General features: G+C 31.9%; 1 protein-coding gene, 1 long non-coding RNA gene and 1 other non-coding gene across 7 annotated transcripts; all 3 read left to right on the forward strand.

The window, feature by feature from the left end:
• Positions 1–3,766: 3,766 nt before the first annotated feature.
• LOC125218658 (plasmodesmata-located protein 6-like) lies at positions 3,767–6,473 on the forward strand. The gene is made up of 3 exons (XM_048120374.1): positions 3,767–4,539; positions 5,998–6,108; positions 6,211–6,473. The coding sequence occupies exons 1-3, from the start codon at positions 3,828–3,830 to the stop codon at positions 6,222–6,224; spliced, it is 837 nt and encodes a 278-aa protein (XP_047976331.1). The 5' UTR covers positions 3,767–3,827; the 3' UTR covers positions 6,225–6,473.
• Positions 6,474–14,420: 7,947 nt separating this feature from the next.
• On the forward strand, positions 14,421–18,374 carry LOC125219686. 5 transcript variants are annotated; one of them, XR_007176185.1, is made up of 8 exons: positions 14,421–14,694; positions 15,862–15,936; positions 16,251–16,437; positions 16,522–16,700; positions 16,952–17,041; positions 17,244–17,349; positions 17,787–17,829; positions 17,954–18,374. It is a non-coding gene; the product is annotated as an uncharacterized LOC125219686 (long non-coding RNA). The 5 variants fall into 5 exon arrangements; XR_007176187.1 differs by having other exon boundaries at positions 17,985–18,374; XR_007176183.1 differs by having other exon boundaries at positions 17,787–17,963.
• A 1,060-nt stretch (positions 18,375–19,434) lies between these two features.
• LOC125185735 lies at positions 19,435–19,540 on the forward strand. Its single transcript, XR_007170237.1, has one exon. It is a non-coding gene; the product is annotated as a U6 spliceosomal RNA (small nuclear RNA).
• Positions 19,541–20,161: the final 621 nt, after the last annotated feature.

A 20,161-nucleotide genomic window follows, 5' to 3' on the forward strand; every position in this document is an offset into this window, starting at 1 on the left:
TTTTTAGTAATTTGTATTAGTATTTCGGATATTGTTAATGCATTTTAATATTGTGGAAATATTTTTAGTAATTGAAGTATTTAAATTGAATAATAGAATGGTGAGACCCTTGAGCATGCTTTTGCGCAAAAGTATATTTTGTGGGCGTTGTGCTCTTGAGGAAGAGCAGAGAGTAAAAAATGAATAAAAGTGGGTCCGAGCCCACATCCATGCTCTTTACAATAGCATGGACGTGGATGCTCTAATGTATAGACTAAAGGCTAAAGTAACAAATTTTGTGATTGGTCTGCTCATCTTTGGGTGTATTTGTTCTGTAGAATAAAACAACTAGTACATCTTACCACAAAAAATGTACTCGTAGTTTAAGTAATGCTAGTAATAATTTCTTTTCATTGTTCTTCTTTAGAGAAAAAAAGGGGGAGGGGGATTTATCTCCGTAGGAATAATTCAAAGTAATTAAGATGCACTCTTTTTATCCCTACTTTTTTTCCCAAGAACTTTTAAATATGCAAAGTTGAAAGGAATATAAATTTAACAGCATCAAGGTCTCCTTTCTACTAAAAAAAGGAGGGGGTGATGTTTCCCAGTAGCTCAGTTTCCTTTTCTCCAGTTCAATTTTGAACTGTGAAGTGACAGTGTTCAATCGAAAATGTACATTGTAATTGAATATTTTAGCACCTGCACTTTATAGATAAAAAATTGTGCTTTTTAAGTTGAAAAGAATTGCATGCCATTTATGTTATAGTATAACGTGTATAGCGTTTGTCGTGTACGAATAATGAAATTACGTCTCTACATTTGAATTTGTTGAGACTTGAGATACTATATATATTAACGATTTTGAGCATCTTGCAAAACAATTGATTTTATTAGTTTTAATCACAATTTACTCAATTGTAGACATTCTGATATCTAAGTAGAAACTTTTTCTACTAAAACATTTTTCAGGCATAAAACCAAACATTATATATCCCATATATATATGTGCATGAAATAGATTTCATGTGGGAAGATGATATATTAGTGCTCTTAGTTAACTCCAACCAAACATTTTTCCTACATTTGCAACTTGAACTTATGTTTCGGCCAAAAATATGATTATTTATATTTATGATCGGACGTTGCAAAGTAGTCGCAAAGATGGCCCAACCTCTACAAAATGTATGTATATGACTTATTTTGAAATTTAGGATTTTCTTTTAATATAATGCTTTATATTTAAATGTTTATGGAACCGGAACCAGAACCAATAGTTCTTAAGCATTGAACCATGGACATCCCTACTAAAGTGTGTAAAAATATTAGAGAATCACATTCCTTAAATTTCCATGTTCGTGGATAGGCCTGTCAAATTGGGTATCCGCGGATACCCGATCCGAAATTTTCGGGTATCCGATCCCGAAATTCCCAAAATCCAATACTCGATATCCAAAACGAATTTGATTTCGGGTACCCAGATACCCGACTCGGGTATCCAGTCCCGAAAAATCGGGTATCCAGTCCCAATTGTGATTTTGAATTTTTATTTTATTTTATTTTTGAAAACTAACTACAAACTTTTAGAATTTATTTAATATTATTTCATTCAAATTTAATACAAAGTAGAAGTACTAGTATTCAAGTAAAAATAATTACAAACTTTTAGAAATACAAAATTCTTATAGTAGTTCGAATTTAAGAGAAAATAACTATAAATTTATAGGAATACAAAATTCTTGTAGTAGTTCAAATTTAAAAGAAAATAACTACAAACTTTGAAAAATACAAAATTCATAAGTTATACATATTAACATCTTTTATCCATCCACAATAAGTCAATAACCATCAAAATTAATAAGTTCAAACATTCATCCTTTATAAATATCACAATTCAATAATTCATAAGAATCAAGATCTAACAATAATATCATCAAAAATTCAAAATATCACAAGTCAATAAAATTAAAATGTAATTAAAAAATTAAATTACATATCTTATATGCTAACTATTAAGTATTAATTAAATTGTAGTTAAGAAATTAAATTACATTTAATTATAATAAAAATATAATTTATTAATTTTAGAAAATAATCGGATAAATCGGATAATTCGGGTATACCCGATCGGATATCGGGTAACCCGATATCCGATAATCTAAAATTCTCACTACCCGATCCCGATCCGATACCCGAAAAATCGGGTATTCAATTATCCGACTTTTTCGGGTTTGGATATCGGATATCTAATACCCGATATCCATTTTGACAGGCGAATTTCGTGGAAGTGAAGTGAGGTGAATAAATTAGGTTTGTAATCTACTGTTTACATCAGAAGCTACCGCCTACTAGAACCATAACTTTCAAATATCGATTAAGTTAACTTTACGGTTAAATCATTACTAGGGAGCTATTAAGCAGAGTATGACTGTAATTACAATTAATCGGTAAATTAAACTAGAAATTGGTGTAAATCTTAATAAAACTCTTCCTTATCCGTGGCCCAGGTCACCTAATCCTTATTGCATGTCATGTCATCTTCTACCATCTAGTCACCGATAAATAATTACTGTGAAGTGGAGTATATAATTACTTATGACGAAAATATTGTTCTTATGAGCCAATCTATACTTGAAATTTGTCCCGTCTCTGTACTTTTACATTTCTAGAACTTTTCTGTTCATGTCACTAAGGAGTAAACTTCTACAATTCTCTATATGATTGAATCATATAAATTAAAATTTAAAAAGGGCAAATAGTGAAAAAAATTATAAATTTTGATCAAATTCTATATATCTCACAAATTTAAAAAATAACCAATTGTGCCATAGCTTGAACATTTTTTTCAGCTGTCCCATAGTCTATAATTTGGAGAAAATTATGTATGTTTTTGACATATGAAAAATAACATGTGAACACAACATTCGGCGATTTAAACGACGTCATTTAATAGATTTAGTCAATAATATCTTTAATTTTTACATATATACGTATTACGTTCATAAATTCTAAAATGTAGCATGATGAAATTTTTTTCTATGAGAAAATTGAGAAAAATGAGTATCAAAGTTATGATATAACTGGTCATCTTTTAAAGTGGCAGGATATACTAGAATTTGATCAAATTTCATGAATATTTTTTACTAGTTATCCATTAAAAAATCAAAATTACCAACGGATTTCAATGGGTTTATAAATTTTATAATCTACAACTAAGAATAGGTTTATCATAGCTGCGCTGGGAGTCAAGTCAATTAAATTAACAACCACTTTTACTCATCAGGTGCTATTCAATTTCAATGTCTACAATTAAAATAAAAGTACGCAATTAATTGTTTAATGAGTGAAAACATAACGAAGCTTCCTGAAATTTGGAGAATATTTGCATCCATCATTTTAGAGACATCGACGACACTTTATTACTACATATACTCATATAATATATCGTAGTCGAAATTGTCCCCATTGGAATCGCCTTTTTGAACACCCATATATTCCAATCTGCCTTTTCCACAATTATTCCAAATTGCAAGTCTTGGTCAAGTCATATTAGGTGAGGATGCACAGTCCCACCATTAGCCATTCTTCCAATTTACACAATTACAAAGCTAGTTAGCTCAAGGGTGCAGGATTGGCCCAACTAAATTAAGTAGCCATTGTATATAAATTTATTAAGCAATAGAAAAAGTAAAAACAAGAGGGCCCCACCTAGAAATGAGAATAGTGAGGAAGGAAACTTCCCTTATATATAGAAATGAGAATAGTGAGTAAACTTCCCTTGTATACTACACATACTCAAAAATCATACTTGTTCAATACTAAATCTATTTAATTCTGATAAAAATTAAGAAATGAAGATGTGGATACTGGCAATGGTGAGCATAATCCTGGCACAATTATCAAGAAGGTGTTATAGCTCATCTTCACTGAATTCATTCATATACGTAGGCTGCTCGCAGCTGAAATACAATCCAGGCAGCCCCTACCAATCAAATCTCAACTCAATTCTGACCTCCATCGTAAACTCCGCCTCCTACGCCAACTACAACAACTTCAAAGTGGCCCTCCCGGGCTCCTCCGCGGCCGACGTCGTCTACGGCCTCTTCCAGTGCCGAGGCGACCTCGGCAACGGGGCCTGCCGGGGGTGCGTGGCGGACGCGGTGGCCCGGCTGGGGGCCACGTGCGCGGGGGCCACGGGCGGGGCGATGCAGCTGGAGGGGTGCTTCGTCCGCTTCGACAACGCGTCGTTCGTCGGGGTGGAGGACAAGACGGTGGCGGCGGACAAGTGCGGGCCGATGGATGATGACTCGGACGCGGCGGCGCGGAGGGACGCGGTGCTGGCGTACCTGGGGGCGGGAGGGGAGTATTATCGGGTCACCGGGGCCGGGAAGGTGCAGGGAGTGGCGCAGTGCGTGCAGGACCTGAGCGTGGGGGAGTGCCAGGATTGCTTGTCCGAGGCCGTCCAGCGCCTCAGGACCGAGTGCAGCTCCGCTGCGTGGGGGGATATGTTCTTCGCCAAGTGCTACGCGCGTTACTCGCAGCGTGGCTACACCGCCAAGCCCGGTAATTAACTTCCTCCATTTTAATCTCGATTACTAATACTTACTTCGTCCACCCATTACCTGTCTCATTTTTTTTTTCGGGACATCCTTTATTAATGTTCCTCCTCAATTTTACTATTTTTTATAACAGATTTCAAATTTTACTAACTCATTTTATTCACATTTTATCGTAGAATACATATTTCACAAACTTTTTTTACTCATTTACATTGTACTGTGATCATGCCATGAGGTACACATATCGAGGGATGGAGGGAATATATGATCAATATTTTTGGCCTTTTTTCTTCTTTTCTTATAGACCAATATTTTTGATCAAAAAGCTTAAATATAATTTCTTATGATCATGCCGTGAGCAACACATAATTAAATAACAAGAAAAGGAAAAAGTTGAAGCAAAGGTTCAATTTCTTCTTCTTCTTTTTTTTTTTGCTTTGGGGTGCGGTGATATGTTGAATAAGGCCGGGAATTCTAAAGAATCTCTCCCACACCATGCTTATTCTAGAAAAAAGTAAACTTTAAACTTTTTTGATGAGGAATACATATGATTTTAGTACTATAGTTTAGTTTTATAGTGTTCGCTAATACATGCACGCAAAACACAGAGTATATTGGATAGCAAGGAAGTTCCTAATTCTTAATCCTATGTATACCTTTATTTTGGCTAATTTGTGAAGTATTATTTTTATTACTATTTGTGAAGGATGACATATAGGAGCTTTGACTTGTTTATTTGTAGTTATATAGATTAGATTAATAGATATTGATGGATAGGGAGAGATATGCATACATAGGCTTAGAGTATAACCACCAATTAATTAACACTACGGATTAAAAAGTAGGGCTATTAATATGTTATTTAAAGGGGCCGGGTGATAAAGTCTGCCCACGTAGTACTTCTACAATACACACAATAATTCTTAAATTATGTCTCACACACACCAAAAAAAAAAAGGTAGCAAATCATTATCATTATAAACAAATCCCTGAATATGTGCGTGAATAGACAATTAGAATATAATTTTTACACATTACTTTAGTATCTAGATGCCCAACAGTACTGCCTTTTTTGTGTATAAAAATTCAAAAAAGGCCAGTATGAAGCAAATAATTATTTCTTTAATTCTTTTCTAATGGTTAATTGATGTCCTACTTCTTATAATTCCTTTTGAAAAAAATATTTGACTGAATTAAAATAGTGGGCATGGGATACTTATTTATGTAGGTACGCACATTAATGTATCGATATGAAAGCATTGATAATATTAAAAAAATTTCATGATCTTTTAATCATATCCCACGAACTAAGAGAATCCATTGGGTATTCTTAATCATTATTTGAGATTCTAAAATTTGTTTATTATGTTCATTTGGCACTTTGAATCCCTTTGAGGATATGACATTATTTTGATGAATTACTTTTCATGAAAAACTTAGAATTTATTGTCTATTATTCTAGAAAATGACGATGAAGTGGAGAAAACACTAGCCATTTTCATTGGACTTGTAGCTGGTGTAGCAATCCTCGTGGTTTTCCTCTCTTTCTTGAGTAAAGCTTTAGATAACAAAGGTAACTAATCTCCCTCAAAAATTTAATTAATCGTAATTAATTGCATTTGTAGATAGTGAATTAAATAATGCAAATATTTGACATTAATTTCTTCAATTGCAGGTGGTGGCAAATAAGCAAATTGCGTTGAGAAAGTGAAGGAAGTATCTAACTATCCCTTTTGATACATGCCTCTATCTTCTTGTAGTTTCATGAATAAAATTCGTTACACTTTTGTAAAAAAAAGGTGTTGATTCTGCAACGACGATCGAGATCATTTCATTCGATACCTTAGGCTAGCCATTTTGATTTAATTGTTACCGTATAGAATGTATTTTTGTTTTTATGGTCAATTATTCAATTCCATTTCTGGATTATCTTTTCAATCATTCTAACGAGGAACAATTCACCTATTTTAATTTCTCCAATTCTATTTCTAAATTAATGTAAATGACAATATATACTATTAACCTAGAAATTTTATCTTTAAATGTTTTGTCAATAGAAGTACTTGGTGTGTTTGATTATTGGTTGGAACCCACCTTAATTTTCTAGTCAAAATGACAATATAGTTTATTTAGGAGTATTTCACAAGTGAAGTGACCATAAAACAACTTAAGTTTAACTGTTAGTTAAAGTTTGTATACGAACTTATACACATATCAATATCGACTAGTAGATATAAAGAGATCAGAACAAATAATTAAATACCAAATCTCATTATGCTGTTACATAATTTGACTAGAACAGAAGATAAAATGTCACGAAAAAAGACTAGTGTCAATGTCACAAAGCACTAACAACAATGATGGAGACAATATTCCCTAAACTTTATGTATCAAATTGAAATGCAAGACTAGTTTAATATAACGTAAAAGCTAGAAACAAATAAAATTTGGATGTTAATAAGTGGAGGGAAAGATTCTCTTTCATCAATTATATGACTCTCATTTTATATTGGTTTGTTGGTTTGATTAGGTAGAATATTATAATCACTATTAAGCCCTTTATGTCATTTCATTAGTACACCATTAATCCTTATCCTAGTTTGGTTCTGGATTCATTACTTACGTTTGGTGCTATTAACATCAGGCTGTTCAACTTTAATCTTACAATTTAACAATGGGAAACGAGGAAATCTCAACTATATATGTACTTGTATGAATGGAAATATAGTTTATGAAAGTGATGCATATTATTTAGTCTTCCTTTTACTTATTGTTTTTGGTCTTTCAAATATTCATAACATGTATCATTTGTTAAACATCTCTTTTATGCAAAGTGATTGATTTATATATACAGAAATACAAATTTAACCAAAAACATTCACTTTTTGAAAAACGGGTCCATAATAAAGTTATGATTACATTATTTCTTAACAAAATCAAGCAAATTCCTAAACAAAACCCACACAAAATGTCAAAAGTTAGCAGTCGATTACCTTGTGACTGGTCGGCCTTGTTCTTCTTGAATGGTCTTCCTAACTTCAGCATTGTGTTGAATGTGACGTAGAAATGAAAGCTACCAGCACACACAAATTCAATCACGGATATTTTGGTACGTTTTATAGTAGTGGAGTCATTTTCCTTTTTAGTAAAAGTCTACACATTTCTTCTCACATACTTTATTTCCTAAGTTATTCTTCTTCTACTTAACTCACTTAACACAATTTTTCTTAAATTGTATGTCGAAAAGAAACGCCTCCACTATTGTGGAATGAAGGGAGTACAAAGCAACCAACTATATTCCATTTTTTATGCAAACTTTAATTGCATTTTCTTTTTTAATCCTTTTCCTTTACTCCTACCTATATTAAATAACACATGTTGGGGATGTAATCAAATGCAAACTCGAAATAATATACAAATTCTGAACTATGATCAGGACCATTAGAAAATGTCAACAAATGATAAAATCATAACAACAGAAAATGTCAACACAATGTCAACGGTTGACATTGTGTTCATATTTTTTGTTGCTATTATTGTTATCTGTTGACATACTCTACGTTCGATCCAGATCGTAGTTTGAAGATTGTACAATATTTAGCGTTTGCATTTTATCACTATCCCCATATTATGCGACATTTGAATTATTATTCGGACTAGTGATTATTATGTCAATTTAAAGTATAAATTTTAAATAAATTAAAATTTAGAAATCAAATTATTCAAATGCCAGTAATAAGAAATTCGCGAAATTAAGCCGAGTCCAACTGGGAACTACGATGACGGAAAATTATTTTAAGGCCCAAAATGTCGGCCCATTTAAAATCGAATCAGGCTCTAGGTTTTGCACTTGTAATAACTGTATATAAGTCCCAAGTCACAACCCTCGTCTCCTTCTTTCAACCAACCATCTTATTTATTCTTCAAATGCTTTTTTTTTGGTTTCCTTTGTAAACACATTTTATGATAAATTTATGTGTTAGATACTAAATCTCTGAAGAGTTCTATCCAGTCTTTGTACTTGAGTTCTATCCATGTACTGCTTTTTTCAAAAAAATTCATTTTTATTTCATCTAAGGGATCCATTTACCGTTTATTTCGAAATCTTTTTATTTTTATTTCATCTAAGGGTTTACCTTGTTGTTCTTTTATTTTCGAAATCATTTCATTTTTAATTTATACATTTGTTGTTCTATCTAATTTTATTACTTCACTGTTTATTCCAGATAAAACATCATCTTTTAATTTTTCTATACTGTTCTTTTTAAATTATTTTTTTGCGAAAGATAATATGGAGACAAGATTTATGTTGACCTAACCTAATTTTCGATTTTGTTTGTCTTATTTATATTTTTAATAGCTTTATTGCATTTGATTTTTTAGAATTGTTTTTCTAAGTTTACCGCCAATAGTAATCAGGCCCAAATTCGGCCCAATTAATATTGATGATATTTCCTTCCCTTTTTTCGTTCTTGCGTTGATCCTATATTTCTATAGTTTTCGTACTCTGGTAGTATCTCCATATTTTTTGTCTATATTTCCTATTATTATTACTATTACTATTACTATTATTATATATTATTATTATTATTATTATTATTATTATTGTTATTATTATCATTATTATTATTATCATTATTATTTATTTTATAATTATTTGCACCTTTTCTCTCTCCCGCGGTTTTCAAATGTAGCGTGAACTTTTTGCTGAAGTCCGGTTGAACAGAGAATTTGGGTATAAATACAATCTCATTCATAATGGTAACTTTATCCGAATTTCAATTTTTTCTCTTCAATGGAAATCGAAAAAAATTTCGAAGATCCAATCGATTTTGACATGAATGAGATGGAGCTTCTCACCGGCTTTCCTAAGCCGTTCGTTATCAAGAGCTCTGTAACAGGAATTGAATACACAGCTGAATTTGATCCTCGCCGCGCCGAAAGAAAGGATGCGAAGACTACAATACTGTCTTCAGCGTTGGTTTTCCAACTCGATTGTGACGAGTTCATGCGCGATCATGCTAATTTTGTAAACAATCGAGTAATTTTCGAGGTCGCCGCTGCTGGAATTCTCAATGCTCGGTTTCTGCCTCTCGATCCGCCGCCTTCTCCACAGAATGCCGTGCCTCCGCCGCCTCCGAAGAATGCCGCGCTTTCTCCGCCGCCGCCGCGCTGATCAGCTACTTCGGTTAGTTAGACTATCTTCTTCGTCTCTAATCATTCGAACTAATTCTGCTCATTTTCAATCTGATTCCATTGTTGAAATGTAAAAAATCGGTTATAAACTGTTTAGAATCTTATTAGGCTATTTTGAACTGCCTCAGCTCTTCTATATTGCTCTGATATTTCTACTCTTCATACTTATCTACTATTGTGGCTTTGAATTGTTAATATTTTGTCTAAAACGCATTGGATCTATCTTGTCTGTATATTTTGATTTACAATATTTGGAGATCCCCTGTTTTATGTGCATCTCACACCTCTGCTATTTAGTCTGCTGTGGTAGCATTGAATCGAGTGTAGTTAAAGTTTGCTTAATTAGTATCAATTGTTAATATTTTGTATCAATTGTTGTTTTACGTATTGGATCTATCTTGTCTGTATGTTTTGATTTACAATATTTGGAGATCCCCTGTTTTATGTTCATCTCACACCTCTTCTAGTCTGCTGTGGTTGCATTGAATCGAGTGTAGTTAAAGGTTTGCTTAATTAGTCACATACTAATATGTTTTGTGCTAATTTTTTATGTTGTTGGTAAGATTTCACCATACTCAGTATTAGACCTCTATATATTGTGCTTAATTTTTGTTTCTTATCCATCTTATAATTTTATTGTAATGTATGCTCAGTATAGTTTGGTTATATAGTTGAGCTTAATTTAGTCTAAATTTTTGTTATTATTCACAAAACTCCTTTTTTAAATTGTATTTTTGGTATTGGTAAATTAAGGATTTTAAGTAGAACTAAAATGCTATGTAGTAGGATTTTTGAAGCTTGCTTACTTAGTGTGTCCAGATAATTAGTTGCATTTTGTATAATGGGGGATTTCTACTTACATTCATTTTCTTTCATTCATGAATTTTACTTATACTATATAATTCTTTCTAACATTATTGAAAAATTATAAATTTTACTTCGATCAAATTATGACTTCATTAGCTTTATCCCTCAATAAGTGAATTTATTTAAGAATATTCTTCTCTCTGTGTGTGTTTTGTATGTCATTTATGAATTCATTAGCTTAATTATATTTGCCCACCAATAAGAGAATTTAGTACCTGAGCAATTTGTGTTTTTTGTATGTCAATATAATTATCAATTTTTATGTTTTGTAAATATATTATCCTATTAACAGTGAAATGATATTTTTATTATTGCATGAATGATTTTATCATAATAATTGATATGTTTATTTTTTAATTAAAATTAGTTAATTATTTTTATAATTATTTTAAGAATATTCTTCCGTAGTTAGATGTGCTTAATTTTTTTCTTATCTATCTTGTATTAGGTAAAAAAAAATTGTTTACATACAATCAATTTCTGTTGTTTTTATTGCAAAACTCACCTTATAGTGTACTATTATATAGATGTATTGCAGACTTGCAGTGGGTATAAATAACGTATAAAACCGGCCAATCGTCATTTCGCAATTTTATGGAGTATTATATTACAAATATGATGTAATTTTTTCCACATACTGTGTAATGTTTTTCTTTGTATAGATTCTCAATATAATTGATAATTTAGACTTGAATTAAAAGTTAGATAATTTCCACCCATATAAACAATTTTTTTTTGAAAAGGAGAATCATAGAATAATGACATTAGTCCATATTAGATACAGTTAGCTAGATACAACTTCAATTTCTTATTAATAGTAATATATTTTCCCTCTTTATAATTATAGATGCTCATATGTTTAAGTAACTTAATGTCTTCATTCGTAATAAAACGATGAATGTTCATATTACATTAAAATTAGTTTAAGTATTTAATTTTGGTATACAATCTATTCTTTAAATAAATTTTAGTAAGTTATAATTTGTTTTATAATTATGTAATTTTGGAATATGTCATCTTAGTAAGTTTAACTTATGGTAATATGACTTTAACGTTTTAATATTATATACAATTATTATATTTAAAGTTTGTGATATGGTAATTGATAAACTGAAAGACTAGTGGCAATAACTAAAGAATGAATATTGGAGAAATAAACCATTTAAACAAGATTGAATCACACCTTAACAGAGAAAATCTCCCCTAGGGAGTAGCAAGTAGCAAGTTTCTACGATAACAAAATCTCTTCGAAAAAATGTCTCTCAAACCAAAACAGAGATATTGTTGACACTTGTAGTGCAAATCGGCTCTTGTATTGTAAGATTGTATCACTCCATATTTCGGTTCAATTGTAATAACTGAATTTTGAAATATATCTATAATGAATTACTAATATTATGAATAACTGAAATATAAATTATATAATAAAAGTGAAATTTCTAAGTTAAAATATTCATTAAAAAATCTAAGACTGATAACATACAATTTAAAATCTAAAATATTTATCTAAAATGCAATAACTATATAAGTCATATTTAATATTTTTATGTATTTTATCTAAAGTGCAGTTAAAAAAACATTAAAATTATCTATTTATAAGTTAATAAGCATAATCAGAGTCAGTAAACAAACTAAAATTCGAGTTTCTAACTTAAATTCCTTATAATTAGTAAGAACGTGATGGAATTGAATTTTCTTCTAATGAGAATGCAGCTTAATAGTAATTTTACAACTGAGTTTGTTGGCAAATTTCTAATATTTTACTATCCATTAAATAAGTAATATATAAATATTCTTTCCTCCTCTAATGAATTAGTTTAAACTAATTAATGACGGAGAGCTATCCTTCTTTAATTAATGACGGAAATAGTGACACTATGAGTTTCCCAATATAATAACATTTTATTTTTACAACAGTGATGGATTCCGTCAGTAAATTATTTATTTTATTTTATTTTAGTTTATTTTTTGAAAATTTTGTTTTAGTGGGTATTTATTTCGTCAATAATATATTTGGAATTTATTTTTATTTCAATTTAGAGACAGATCTATGTCCGACACTAAACTTGTTGTATTTTTAGTTTTTGTGACAGATTATTTGGTCGTTAAAAATATTTGGAATTTATTTTAATTTCAATTTAGAGACTGATATAAGTCTGACACTAAGTTTATAGGCTTTATTAATTGAGTGATGATAAACAACCAAATTTTGTACAACCAAAATAAGGTTATATTAATAATTTGATATATTTATTATATATTAAAATAATAAATATAGTAAGTGGACAAGTTAAAAAGATTTATTAGCCTTTAACCTTATTTTTTATTTTTTACATTTGAATTTTCTTATGTTGGTTTTAAAATTTGAATTAAAGTGTGTCCTAAACTACTAATTACATTTATGGTTCCAAAAAAGTAAAAAAATTATATACAAATCATAAATATATGACCACAATATTATGCACTTTCCATGTACTCCTACTATATATGCATTCATATATTTTAATTAAATATATAAATAAATTAGTTTTTGGTCGTACACAATTTGGTCACTTAGATTTGTTGTTATTAATATTAAAAACTAATGTTTTTAATAATTGTATGTTATTAATATTAAAAATCTAAGACTGATAACATACAATTCAAGTTCGTAACACATGACCTTTTGTTATTCATGATTTACTTTGTACATGTAATATTATTTTTATAATGGTCAGTTTCATTTTTATTCTAGGGAGTCATATATTTTTTGGGTTTTGAATGTAGCCAATTTATTTAACATATTTTCTCACTATGTACAAATAAAATAAATAAGAAGGGGGCATCCCCCGATCCAGTGGTTGTTCTCCAGGCCAATGGCAACATACCTTGACCATGTTAGAAGTTATTCATTCACAAAAAAGTTAACTTTCATTCACAACTTTTGTTCAAAAAAATAACATTGATTAAGGCCTCTTCCTTAACGGGCTATTATGTACCTTGATTTAACTCCCTCACATGACGTCGACCGGAGTGTGATGGCCGCCAATGCAACGGACTCGCCTTTTTTTCTTCAACAATAACTTTTGTGTTTTAAACTGTACTTTAGTTTTGCATAAACAATAATTTAGTACTCCCTCCGTTTTGCTATAGTTGAGGCGGAACTTTTGAGCACGAAGTTTTAGACATGAATGTTGGGTGTGTAAAATAAATAGATAAAAAAGTAAGAGAGAGTAAAAGGTAGAGAGAATAAAGTATAAAGTGAAAAAAGTAGATAGAATAAAGTAAGAGAGAGAAAAGTAAGAAAGAGAAAAAAGTTACCAAATATGGAAATGACTCAACTATGAAGAAACTTCCCGAAATTGTAAAATGACTCAACTATGGTGAAACGGAGGGAGTACCAACTTTTATTCTCATGAATAATACTCCCTCCGTTTCACTATAGTTGAGTTATTTTACCATTTCGGAAAGTTTCTTCATAGTTGAGTCATTTCCTTATATGGTAACTTTTTTTATCTTTTTTACTTTATTCACTTTATATTTTATTCTCTCTACCTTCTCATCCCTCTTACTTTTTCATCTATTTATTTAACATACTCAATATTCATTTCTAAAACTTCGTGTCGAAAAGTTTCATCTCAACTATGGCAAAACGGAGGGAGTACTAACTTATATTTAAAAAAATTAGAGTAATAAATTTTATTCAAAAGAAAAATAATTCTATATAATAATATTATTCTTAATTTTGTTTAATTGATTTCAATTAAAAATATTCTAATCTGTGCATCCACATGTGTAAAACTAGTTAATATTATAAACCGACTTCAAAATTGAGAACTCCCTTCTTCCTCCATCGTCAAAAATGTTAAACCCTAGTTTTCAAAAATGATTTCCACTCAGCAATGCTGCGTCGGAGACGCCACCACCTCCACTTCTTTCTCCCTCCAGCACGGCAGCGCCTCGTGCTCGACCAACGCTGAGCTCCCCGCCGACAAGCATCTCGTGGTGAGGCGAAGCTTGTGTCGGAACGTCGCGAAGAAGCCTCGATTACTCTCTCTCTCTCTCTCTCTATTATTTTCTCACTCGCCGCTTTCTCTTATTGGTGATTCCAACTCAGGTGCTTAGTATATACATTTTCATTTTTCAATTTAATGCTTACTAGTTTGTTTCTGTGTGCTCTGGATTTTATTTTGGATTAGGGCTTTTACTGTTTGTGCGTCTGTGATATTCTGGGAAGCTTTGGGTATTCTCAATGGGGTAATTAAACAATTATGATATGAGAGAGTGCTTGTACTCACCATTTTCATTATTCTGTTTTGTTGTTGTGCAATGGTGTTATAAAAAATTAGAAAATCCCTCATACAACTTTGTTTCTTCTAAGTCCATTTCATTTAGGCACTGCCAAATTGTTGTTTTCTGTGTTCAATTAAACAAAACTCAGGAGATTAGGGATGCTGTCATGTGGTTTATAGTAAGTCCATTTCATTTACACACTCCTTTTTGCCGGTATAGTTAGAACTTAGAATTCTGATTTCCTGTTACCAGACACTGTTACCATATTTTCCTGCTACAGTTTGAACTTAGTAAACTAACCTACGGCTCCAAACAGCGAAGCCATCAACTCCACTGCTCCTATCAGTGTAGAACCCTTCGGCCCATCTCTCCGACCTGTTTAGCGAGTCACCCACACTTGATATTGTGTAAGCAACCCTTCTCTGCGGGAAGTCTTCATCAGCCAACAACGACATTGCCGCATTCCCACTTATTAGCCTGTAGCTCACCTGGTTCCTGATCTTCGTCTTGATGTTGGGATTCGTGATGTAAATGTCCACCGGCTTCAATCCTACTCCAAACCTGCCTTTTCCTTCTCTTTTCACAGTTTCCTTAACAGCTACCAAGTAACTCTTCCTAGGCGATTTCTCCGCTGCCTTTGTTCGTTTTCTTTGTAGCTCCGACTTAACTAGTGAGTTAGCTTCACCATCAACGTGTATGACTAGATAATATGTTATGAATTGATCATGGGTTGTTTCCTACCAAGTTTTCTGCTACCAAGTTGCCGTACATATCCCTGCTTATTTCCTCACTATTTCTGTATTTTGTAGCCTCACATTCCTGCAGTGAAGTTTCATCTCCAGTAAATGGCATTATGCTAGAATGTTGCAACACTTTCTCTTATGTTATCAATCCTTCTTTATGTTAAATCATTTTTTGATTTGTTTTCAAAAACTTAAATTGCAAAACAGTCTAGGAATACTAAATGATCTTGTATTGAAATACCTTGCAGGCACTATCTAATGCTTGTAGATCTGGCCATCCTGGTATTTGCGAAATTCTCCAGAAAATTGGTGGAACTGTACAGGTACATTATTTCAGTAGCTCCTTGCCAGGATTTGGTGCTAATAGAGAAATTCAAATTGACCTTTACTTAATTGTACTTCTTTGATTTTCCAGCAGTTCTTGTGAACATAGTGAGCTGTTATCTTAATAGTCCTTCCCACGTTATGAGATGAAAATCTAGGTAGTCGTTGTGTTAATTGACCCCACTAAAATTTGCATAGTAAATAAAACAGTCTCACTCTGGTTCAACAGTAGATAGAAAGACTTGCTGTGTGAGAACACAACTTAGTGCATTGTAGTTCCATGAAGTATCTGACTTCAACTTGCTTGTTACAGAATTTGATTGATTCTCAAAGTCCATGTTTGGAGATTGATTCAGCTACGTTTGACTTGAATGGAAATACTCTTATTGGTGAAGTAATTTCTCTTACCTTATAGTCGATTCAACCTCCTGAGCTACGAAGAGCTGCGAGAGCTCTAGCACCAGATCAAGCTCTAGCTAAATAAAGTCTGAGCTCGAAAAGTAAAACTGAATACTATTTCTCTTCCACATCACTTATAATTATAAATATCCATCTTATTGACCAATTATTTGTTCTTATTTTAGTTTCAGCTTATTCAAGGGAAAGTGGAGAATCTCAAGAGGATAGTACATACATTATTATATATTATATATATATATAAACACACACACACACACACACATCTTAGAGATAACTATTGTTGGAAATGTTATGATTATAGGAAGTGCTGATGGAGAAGGAGAATCAAGAAATGTACTGCTGGGTAAATGATATAATAAAAATACTAAATCACCGATTCAATTTCTTTTGATTTCATATAAATGTCTAATTTTAAGGATTGCTAGGTTGCTACTTTATAGTTAGGTACACATAGTCAGCAAGCATCCTTAATACACTGAAAGAGAAATGTCAGATGCATTTTTTGCTAGTTATGATCAAATTCTTTCATCTAAAATGCGAAAAGAATACCATGACGATAGACTGACTAAGTTTGTTTCTTAATTTTTGAAACAGTTTTAGTTGTTGTGCGCTGCAACTGCAAGAGATCAATCACAAGCTCGTTGTTCCGTCGACTTAATTGCTTATATGGTATTTATTCATAAGGTAAACTGTTGGGTTGATGTTACTTGTGTTAATTGCATTTGTGAAATTAGGAGTTGATACCTAGAATTCCCAGAACTTCTTCTTGGTTATATTTGTGTTTCATTGATCATGTAATGACTAATGATTGTAAATTGTTCCAGTGGCTATATTTGCTATAGAAATTTCAGTCAACATCTTCCAGTTTTCATTTCTTTTGTTCCAGTGAACAATTCCTATAATCTTATGAACGAGGACTTTGGGATCCATCATCGTTCAGCACACCTATGATCTCCTACATGCTGATCATCTTTTTCTCAAGACTTGAAGAGGTACTTCTAATCCATCCTCTCAGTTTGTACTTTTTATAACATGCATTTTTACATAACTATAAATGTTAAAACCTCACTTTCTTCTTGTGTTTAACTGAGAAGAGTTGTTATTGAGGAAATTTCGTATATGTACTTGTTAACTGATACTATAAATTGCTCTAATGGTATCAGGTGGCTCGGAAAAATTAAATTGGAAACTTGCTTCTAGTTTCATACTCCCTCCGTTCCATAGTAATAGAGTCATTTTGCCATTTTGGTACGGTCCATAGTAATAGAGTCGTTTCCATTTTTAGTAAAAGTCAACACATTTTTCCACACCTACTTTACTCTCTCTTACTTTTTTCTCTCTTCATCTCTCTACCTTTTTCATTTTCCACTTTACTCTTCCTTTACTTAACTCACCTAACACAATTTTTCTTAATCTCCGTGCCGAAAAGAAACGCCTCCATTACTATGGAACGGAGGGAGTATATGGCTGAGGTACGTGTCAAACTTATTGTTCACCTCGTACATGTATATATTTCAATAGCTACTGTACCTCGTCAAGCATATGTATCATGTCAATCACTTTTGATTGCTAAGTTTCTTAAATTTGGCCTTTCAGTTAGCAATTATAATATGATTTTTTCTCAAAGATGGAAAATGATTTGCAATGATGCAAGAGATGGTGAAGCAACTCATGATGCCCTCAAGTCAAGCCACACCTTTAGATTAATGTTTTTATTTTGTAGATTTTATGTTTATTAGTTATATGTTTGAGGTTTATTTCAATATTAAGATCAGATAAAATAATAAATAAAATAAAATAAAATCCAAAAGCTAAATTAGTGACGGAAAATGACGTAACCAGTGAGTAAAAGGCAGCACAGAATTAGTGACGGATAAGCCGTCAGTAATTAATGATGGCCTAATCAGTCACTGATGCGGGCTTATGACCACAACCACCAGTAGGTTTTGTGACATCATATTTCGTCTGTATTGATGTTGGTAAATTTAACGACGCCCAAATCTGTCACTAAAATTTTTTATCGTCAAGCTTTTTAATTACAGCTTGTATCTGTGTGTATTGTCACTAACACTGTTTAGTGTCAGAAATTTGATGATTAGCGACGGATTATTCTGTCGTTAAATGGCGAAGTTTTTGTAGTGATTTAGTTGCTCAATAATTTTTATAAAAAACACTATATTACCTAATCTGGTAATCGAAGGACTATATTTAACTTCATTGAAATAAAATGAGCAATGACACAAGTTCGTGGGATTGGGTGGTTCGTTTGCGGGATTGGCCTGTCAAGCAACCAAGTTCCGCCCAAACTAGGGTTTGGGAGAAGAAAGTGAACTAACAATATGAATAAAAGTTCGTGGGATTGGGTGATTCGTTTGCGAGATTGGCCCGTCGAGCAACCAAGTTCTGCCCAAACTAGGGGTTGGGAGAAGAAAGTGAACTTGCGATAAAATAAAGAGCAATATGCGTAAAAGTAAAGAAGATAAAAGACAAATAATTGTTATTCCATTGATTGATTTCAAAAGATAACAATGACTCATATTAGAGTTTTCAATTGGGCTAGCTCGGCCCATGCCCACCAATATTGAGGCCCAGCCTAGTCCATTGGGCCTGGGCTTGGCTGAGCTTTGTTAAAAATTTTTGTTTATATATTCTAAAGAGATGCTAAATATATTTTATGCAAAAATTGTAATTAAATATCATTCAAACTAAATCTTAACTTAAATAATGTGTTTAAGTTCATTTACTCACTTTGTATTAACATCAATTTTCATGTTCTTTGTTCTATTAAAAAATAAGTGCATAACCATAAGAGGAACCAGTATAGTTTGTTTTATTAGTAGATAATGACATATAAGTTAATGTTGCATTTTTAAAACTACAATTATATGAACTAACTAATAAATTGAAATAATTCAATAATTATTCATGAAATATTAAGGTTTGAATATGTAATATTCTTAAAGACAAACTTCAGAACCGTCTTTTATACATATTGGATAAAAATTTAGATATAATCAAGATTTAATGTTGCATTCATGATTTGGTTGGAAACTTGTGTAGATATTAAACTATCATTGTTCTGAGTCCATTCAGAGACATCCAACAATTGGAACAATATAGAAAAGATTAACATGTCTCATGCACAAGACGAAATGCATATAAATTGAGAAATATACTATGATTAGTGATTAATCGCCTAATTACATTAAAAAAAACCAATTATATCAGGTTGATCTTTGATGGGCTCGGGCTTGGGATGGGCTTCAGATTGTCCTGGGCCTAGGCCGGACTGAGTTTACAAAATGGCCCAATTGGAGCCCATGTCAACTAATGAGCCCAGCCCAGGCGCGCTTCGTTTCACTAGTGGGCCAGACTTGGGCCAAGCCAATCGGGCCTAGTTGACAACTCTAGCTCATATTTATATTTATAATACTAATAACTAACTTAATGATAATAAAACTAATATATTGAAAAGATATACAAATCCCTAATTTATCCAACTAAATAGTGCTCGTATCAAGCAATATCATATTCACTCTAGAAATATAGTGTCATAGGGATTGGAATTGAAAGTGTGAACATGAAGATGTGGAGGCATTATCGTGTGCGCAAATTGAAATTGGGAGACATAGGATTTTAGGCATTTTTCTCACAACGATTAGCGTTATGTTAACATTTTCCGTTGACGTTATTTGTCAACATCAAATCTTGAAATCTAACGATCCACATTATGTTGACATTTTCTGTTGACGTTATTTGTTAACATCTAATCTTGAAATCTAACGGTACATAGAAATGCTTACG

This window comes from Salvia hispanica, chromosome 4 (genome assembly GCF_023119035.1).
Source record: "Salvia hispanica cultivar TCC Black 2014 chromosome 4, UniMelb_Shisp_WGS_1.0, whole genome shotgun sequence".
Classification (NCBI taxonomy): domain Eukaryota; kingdom Viridiplantae; phylum Streptophyta; class Magnoliopsida; order Lamiales; family Lamiaceae; genus Salvia; species Salvia hispanica.